Source organism: Limanda limanda, chromosome 12 (genome assembly GCF_963576545.1).
Source record: "Limanda limanda chromosome 12, fLimLim1.1, whole genome shotgun sequence".
NCBI classification, from domain to species: Eukaryota; Metazoa; Chordata; class Actinopteri; order Pleuronectiformes; family Pleuronectidae; genus Limanda; species Limanda limanda.
In genome coordinates this window covers 19796599-19804658 of record NC_083647.1, presented here as the reverse complement: position 1 = coordinate 19804658, position 8060 = coordinate 19796599, and the positions used below count along the sequence as shown (strand labels likewise).

The window sequence follows — 8060 nt, the reverse complement described above, 5'->3', positions numbered from 1 at the left end:
CTTTGTCATATTTGTACCGACTCTGCTTAATTGCTGTTAATGCTTTGTCTTTGGTTTGGGTCATTGAACTCAAACATTAATCATAAGAATCATAACAAAATAAAAGGCGACTATTTACACATTTCAATGACTATTTGTCATCAAAAGCAACATTTTCTTTTTCTTTTTCAAGTTGTACTTGGTAACCTTGGTGGAGATGTATTGATTAGCCAGGAAAGTAAAAATAAAAGTTTGCTTCAATATCAGTTCATTTCACATAATTTTAATGGGATATTCAAGCCTGTATCAATATTGCTGTCCATGGAGTCATTGTCAGTAAACTGAATACATATAAATATTGAAGACATGAGAATAAAACTTTGTAAAAAAAAGTAGTAGGTCAGTAGCTACTTGTTGTGTACGACTTTGTTTGTCATGTGTCTTTATGCACTGATGCTTTTACACCATGGAAGTTCATAAATCATACAAAATATATTGAAGTTGAAGGAGTAACAATACATCTATTTAACATGTTCTTGTGGATGGTAGTGTATTTAACTAAGAGTCCTTGGAGAATGTAACACAAAAACAAATATAAATAGAGAGTTTGTCTGGTTCGACATTTACTAAAAACTTAGTTCCTTTGAGGTATTTCCATCTGCTTTGGTACAGTTGTAGTCAATTCATTGTTACATGAGCAGTGGCCTCTCTGTGCATCAACACTATCATGGAGTTATTCACCATCTTACGTAGAAGTAAAAGGCAAAGATAACAATGTACATTTTCCCTCTGGTTTACCACAGTTGACTTGGGCACAGAGTTCTTACCCATCCATAGACACCAAACTCATGCATATGGATCTTGAGCTTTTCTTGATTCATTTTGAGTCCAACCCCCGAGAGAAAACAAACTATCCAATAAACCTTCATAAACCAGTTTATATCTCACTGAATAAATCACAACCAGCCTTAGTTGCTCTCAGGCAGACACAGCTGCCTCAGAATCAAAGGCAGCTGCCTCTAAACAGTGTGGCAACAAAGGCAGCTGCCTCTGTTGACACCGGAAGTTGCTCAACGAGCTGCCACGATCTGAGCGTGCCCCTTCCGCCCTCCTCTGCTAATGTGCCAGTATTAGCTCGCTAGCACGACGCTACATGATTAAACCACAGAGTTAAACATGTTCACGGTTAAATACACTGTTGTTTGTGGATGCATGCGAGCGGAAACGTCTCTGTCCCGGAACACTCACATGGAAAATGGGATTCGCTGACTGCAACTTCGCCATGGAGTCGAGAACAGGTTGGTGAACGCTGTTAGCATTAGCCAGCTAACAGGCTAATTGATCAGCAGATGGAAGCAGATCCTAAATGGTGCTTTGGCAGCAAAGTGAAGATAAACTCACACTGACTACGACACTAATGTGTTCTCTGGTTATCTGGACCAGACAAGGATCAACTATTTACTTAAACTGCTTGTTCTCTAAACTCAATACGAGGCTCCAGCTTACTGCTAATATCAAAATAACACTTAATAGTTTCATGCTATTAGCTTTTATAGAGGCGTCTTACTCTTTATCAGTGTAACTATACCAACATCTGAGAAACTTAAATACATGTAACACTGACAACACAAAAGCTAATTTATTCTTTATTATTATTATTTATTTATTCTTTGCAAATACTTCTACTACTAATAAATAATAATACATACCAACATATTGAAGATACAACAGGAATGTATAAGTACCTTTTTAAATAATAATATCCCCCTTTTAAGCAATGCAGTATTAATGTAACAATATTAGTAAAACATCTCTTGTATAAAATACTATTTTTAAATAATGACACATTAATTTCATCCATCACTTGAGCTCCTCAGCAGAGCGTTTAACTTTTTCTGACCATGACGACATAGTATGCAGAAATAGTGGATCTTCTAATTATCTTAGCCATCAAATGATTAATACTTTGTTTATATGTTAAATCTGTCATTGATAAACTGTCAATCTTCAAGTTTTCAGATTTTAATCATGTCCATAATCCTCTCTTTTTATTTTAGGGAGTGTGTCGTCTGGCCTGGGGAGCCGCGCTGGTGCGAGAGGGCAGAGTGTGAAAATTAGCCGTAAGTATTCACCTCAGCTGATATTACCATGAGAAGTAAAAGTGAGTAAGATGAGACCTCTATTTAACAGTCTATTGTTTGTTGTCCTCTCTCCCTCTTGTGCTTTTAGCTTTTTGCCAGCGCTCCTCCAGCAAGATGACACAGTCCATCGTCAGAGACCACATGGTGTCTCATTACAAAAAGGTTTACTCAGCTAAAGGTGAGGCAGTAATACATTAAGATTCTTAAAGTGACATTCAGTGAACCAAACAAATTCAGCTCCTACATGCATATGTATATATCCTGAGGTGGTTAAAACATGCATCTCTGTTGCACAACAAACATAGTAATCTATTGTTGGAATTGTAAAATAAATATAATAATCTTACATTTTGATTGTTTTTTTATTCTTCTCCCACAGCTGCCGTTGATGTTTCAGTTCCCAAAAGCATAACATTTAGTGTAAAATGTAAGTACCCAAGAATGAAATGCTAATTGATTAATTCAGTTCAAAACACCTTTTTAGAATGTGTTAAATTTCTGCTATGTATTTGAGCTATAGTAGTTTTAGCCTGAACACAATGGTGAACAGTTGCACAGTTATTGGTTTAAATACTTTGCCATTGATTGTGCAGTAGTTCGAGAAGAGGTTCATCTTGGAGCAGGCTGCGCTGACAGAAGCCTCAATAAGCAATAACATAATGCAGCCAGTCATCACATTTGAGTACAGGATGTAACCTATCCTCAACTCTAATGGCTGCTGTCACGCTCTGTTGTTGTTACTGCACTATCATACTTGCTCTACTGACCCTCACATACTTCACAGTTAATTGCAGCAAGTCCTTGCTAGTTCTCGTGGGGTTATGCAGAGTCATTCCTGGAAAATTAAGTAAATCAGAAGGGGGAAATAAACGGGATGTGAGACCAGTGTAGATATTTATCACATAATAACCCGGAGGGTGTATTGAGATCAGTGCATGTATGTACAGTGTTGGATTATAACACACATGCAATTGCAAAAGCTGCCAGTGATAGTTAGACAGCGCTGACTAAACTCTTCTCTGTACTTATTTATGTCATTCCTGTTTACAGACAACGACCAGATCAGGCAGGATCGCTTGAGGAAAGGGGGCCGTCCTCAGTCAGCCCATTCGCTCTCACAGAGGAGTAGCAGAGCCTCCTCCTCCTCGTCCCAGGTGACACATCAAGACACACTCACCATTGTGTTTTCTCACTGTTTAATGTAATTGTAATGTCAACTTTATTTGTCATTCAAACTTTTTTCAGTACGTTCTATATCTGACTCTTTGATTTTCAGAGTACATTATCCATGCAGTATGATGACAACCCGTACCTCTGCTTGAGGAGCTCCATGGTCTCCAGTCCGAGGTTCGACACCTCCTTTCATGCCAAGGAGATTGTTTATCGGTCAAGTAAACAGGACTTTTCTCATCACGCTCGCCCGGCATCAGAATTTAAGTTCCGCAGCCCGGAGTCGGCTTTGCACAGAAAGCACTCGGCATGTTTGCTGGACGCCTCAGGAGGTCAGAGTTGCTACCAGACTTTCCAGGACCCTATCCAGAAGACATACAGTGGAGATATACTCCTGAAACACTCACATCACTTTACCCAGGAAAAACCTTTCACCCCCAAGACCCTGAAGTCAGAGAAGAGTTCATATCTGGAAAAATATCGCTACTACAGATCACCACGAAGGAAGATCACTCAGGACAGCACCAGCTCCAAGTCGATGCGACAGGAGACGAATCACAGAAGGTACTCAACAAACCTTTCAGTGGGTCTCAAATGATAATAGATAGAAATAAATCATCCAGCATATGTAGCATTTGTGTCTTTAAATATCTTCACTTCTGTGTCTTCTATGCAGCACAAAAACCAAGGAATACACTCAGGACTTTGATGAGCCATCTCAGGTAATTAGATATGAATATTCATACAAATCTGTATTTGCATCTTTATCAGCAATAGTGGTAAATATAAAGTTGAATGTAAAGTACAGTCATATTCCCACACAAGCTAAAATAAGCATTTGATCATGTGAAAACCTCGACAATATGGACTTCTCATTTCTCGTTCCTTTTTGCTTTACAGGGATTTACTACAGAACATGACTGGTCTGAGGATGAGTTCAATGGCACATATCTATCAGAATCAAGACAACAGAGTCAACTAAACAAGAGCAGAGAGCGTTATTTATTCAACTCCTCATCCAGGTAAAATTTTGCAGTTGAAATATTTTGTTGTGTTTAATCTGTAATGTTGTGCCTTGTGTTCCTGTATAAAGATTCTAAAGAATGTAACGCTCATCTTCTAGGTTCTCACAGGAGTGCGTGAAATCTCCAATGATGAAGAAAATATCTGCGGAGTAAGTTCTCTGTTTTATAATAACGTTAGTAATGAATAATGTTTTATTCTCTATATAATAATTATTCTCATTTGTTCTTCAACAGAGAAGAAGAACTAATGTACCTCGAGTTTATTTCTGCTGTAACAGAGGACATCTTGTCCAGGGGGCATATCTCCGACAGGTCTGTTGCCACAAAACTGAGTAAATTAAATCGCTCCTTGTGCTTAATACAACCTCCTGAGTCATTACTGTGGTGTAAGTGTCTATGTCCTCTGCCAGGGTCCTAGATCGGGTGACGATGCACCATATCGAAATGAATCGCCATCAGCTTGATGTTGTGAGTATGGAACTTAGGCAGGATTTCAAATATGAGGGCATGAGGGCTCTTGAATTTCTCCTCATGTCTCTGAATGTATTGTTTGTTTCAGGGTAAAATGCGCCACCTTCTGGTAGTGCTGCGTAAAGACTTTGAAGAGCCAGCCACCACATCCACCTCCACTGCAGAGCTCGAAAAGAAGGAGAACGGTCTGCTCGACTCACTCCTGCCATATCTGGAATCAGGGAGGAAACAAGCGAAGACCAAAGACAGCGACAGGCTCCCCTATGCGTCACTGATCAAAATCAGTGATTCACTCGATTACACTGATGCCTTTGCGGTGCCTGCAACGTTACGTTCTCCCGAGAGGACTGCTTCACCAACAAAAACAAATGAAACGGACAAGGAGGAGGATGATCAGGAACAGTGCACTGGCTCTGAGAATGTTTCAGGTGTCAGTGAAGAGGTCGTCCAACACAATCAAACAGACACGACTGCAACAAATGAAAAAATCAGCAATGAAAACCATGAGAAAACCACTATCACCAGCGATGAAGAATTTCATCGAGACCAAGCTGAGGTCAGTCACGATGATGATGGACAATCGAAAGAGCTCGAAGATCTGGGAAGACGTTTGTCCGAGTCACTTCACGTGTCCAGCAACACAAACTCTCATGACCCTGACGCTGCCAATGAGCAGCACGAAAATACGGTAGCTTCTGTCAGCGATGATGAGTTCTGAGTTTTGCTGCGTTCAGGGATTGAAAGTTCTTTAATGTTTTTATTACCAGAGGAGATAAACGTAATATTTAATTATCCTGAGAGAATAGTTTTGTACATGTGATTTTTACACTGCTTGAGTTTACAAAGCCCAGGCAAAGAGGCGTTGTATTTAGTTTGTCTGCTTTTCTGAAATATTCACGTAAGAAAACAAGAGTTCTGCAATAAAATCTGCACCGTTATTATCTTATTTGGGATAGAAGTCCATTTCATTTCCAAAGTAATGCTGTCAACATTTTCTAAACTATTGCTGCGTGAAACTAGCGTGATGTGTGACAGCCTGTAGCACTACACTGACGTCAGATGTGTGGAATTAACTGGATGAATTAGTGGCATCCTTTAGTTTGAGTGGTTTGCAGTGTTAACGATCCAGTGTGTTATTAGATGAAAGGGATCTTTAGGCAGAAATTTAGTTAAAAATAATCCTTGTGTTGTTTAAATACTTTTTATCTAAATTGTACAATTGTCATTTTCGTTACATTACAATGGGCACCATATATTTAAAAATGTATCATTTACATTGGGAGTGGGTCCTCTTTACGGAGGCTGCCATGTTTTTTACAGTAGTCCAACAAACTAAAGACCTTTTGAGTTTTTAAAACAACTGAAGTCTACCAAATGTTCTCTTGCATGTTTGGAAGGGGAGGATGCGGGATTTTTTTCCAGCTGCAACTTGCAACTTCACCACTAGATGTCACTAAATTCTACACACTGAACCTTTAAGTCTTAAGCATGTTGCAGCTGCATTTTTACTATGAATAAACTTCTGATTGTATTCCAGCCTGGTTTCACTTGACTTCTGACATGTAGCAGACTGTCACCAGAAAGTGTCTTTACAGTTGCAATAAATATTATATTGTTCTGATTCCTGTATGCTTTCATGTGATTATAAAAAAAAACGACTTTACAAATGGATAATTACACAACCTTCAACTTTACACACACACACATACAAACTTTATTACCACATTTGAGGATTACACGTGGGGACACTTTGCAAACAAGATACGAAGGGAAACTTGTGAATAAATATGAAATAACTTCGTTCCAGCTGTCAGTGGATGTAAAAGGTAAACAGACAGATTAGATGTCACTAAATTCTACACACTGAACCTTTAAGTCTTAAGCATGTTGCAGCTGCATTTTTACTATGAATAAACTTCTGATTGTATTCCAGCCTGGTTTCACTTGACCTCTGACATGTAGCAGACTGTCACCAGAAAGTGTCTTTACAGTTGCAATAAATGTTATATTGTTCTGATTCCTGTATGCTTTCATGTGATTATAAAAAAAAACGACTTTACAAATGGATAATTACACAACCTTCAACTTTACACACACACACATACAAACTTTATTACCACATTTGAGGATTACACGTGGGGACACTTTGCAAACAAGATACGAAGGGAAACTTGTGAATAAATATGAAATAACTTCGTTCCAGCTGTCAGTGGATGTAAAAGGTAAACAGACAGATTAGATGTCACTAAATTCTACACACTGAACCTTTAAGTCTTAAGCATGTTGCAGCTGCATTTTTACTATGAATAAACTTCTGATTGTATTCCAGCCTGGTTTCACTTGACTTCTGACATGTAGCAGACTGTCACCAGAAAGTGTCTTTACAGTTGCAATAAATATTATATTGTTCTGATTCCTGTATGCTTTCATGTGATTATAAAAAAAAACGACTTTACAAATGGATAATTACACAACCTTCAACTTTACACACACACACATACAAACTTTATTACCACATTTGAGGATTACACGTGGGGACACTTTGCAAACAAGATACGAAGGGAAACTTGTGAATAAATATGAAATAACTTCGTTCCAGCTGTCAGTGGATGTAAAAGGTAAACAGACAGATTAGATGTCACTAAATTCTACACACTGAACCTTTAAGTCTTAAGCATGTTGCAGCTGCATTTTTACTATGAATAAACTTCTGATTGTATTCCAGCCTGGTTTCACTTGACCTCTGACATGTAGCAGACTGTCACCAGAAAGTGTCTTTACAGTTGCAATAAATGTTATATTGTTCTGGTTCCTTTTTTGCTTGCATGTGATTATAAAAAGAAAAAAATACTTTACAAACGGGTAATTACACAACCTGCAACTTTACACACACATACAAACTTTATTACCACATTTGAGGATTACATGTGGGGACACTTTGCAAACAAGATACGAAGGGAAACTTGTGAATAAATATGAAATAACTTCGTTCCAGCTGTCAGTGGATGTAAAAGGTAAACAGACAGATTAGATGTCACTAAATTCTACACACTGAACCTTTAAGTCTTAAGCATGTTGCAGCTTCATTTTTACTATGAATAAACTTCTGATTGTATTCCAGCCTGGTTTCACTTGACCTCTGACATGTAGCAGACTGTCACCAGAAAGTGTCTTTACAGTTGCAATAAATGTTATATTGTTCTGATTCCTGTATGCTTTCATGTGATTATAAAAAAAAACGACTTGGATAATGGATAACTACACAACCTTCAAC

General features: G+C 38.3%; 1 protein-coding gene across 1 annotated transcript; it reads left to right on the top strand.

Annotated features, from left to right (window-relative positions):
- Window positions 1–1093: 1093 nt before the first annotated feature.
- Window positions 1094–6407, top strand: spata7 (spermatogenesis associated 7). The gene is made up of 12 exons (XM_061082373.1): window positions 1094–1277; window positions 2037–2099; window positions 2209–2298; window positions 2500–2547; window positions 3171–3274; window positions 3397–3854; window positions 3967–4012; window positions 4191–4312; window positions 4414–4464; window positions 4550–4627; window positions 4726–4783; window positions 4875–6407. The coding sequence occupies exons 1-12, from the start codon at window positions 1235–1237 to the stop codon at window positions 5502–5504; spliced, it is 1791 nt and encodes a 596-aa protein (XP_060938356.1). The 5' UTR covers window positions 1094–1234; the 3' UTR covers window positions 5505–6407.
- Window positions 6408–8060: the final 1653 nt, after the last annotated feature.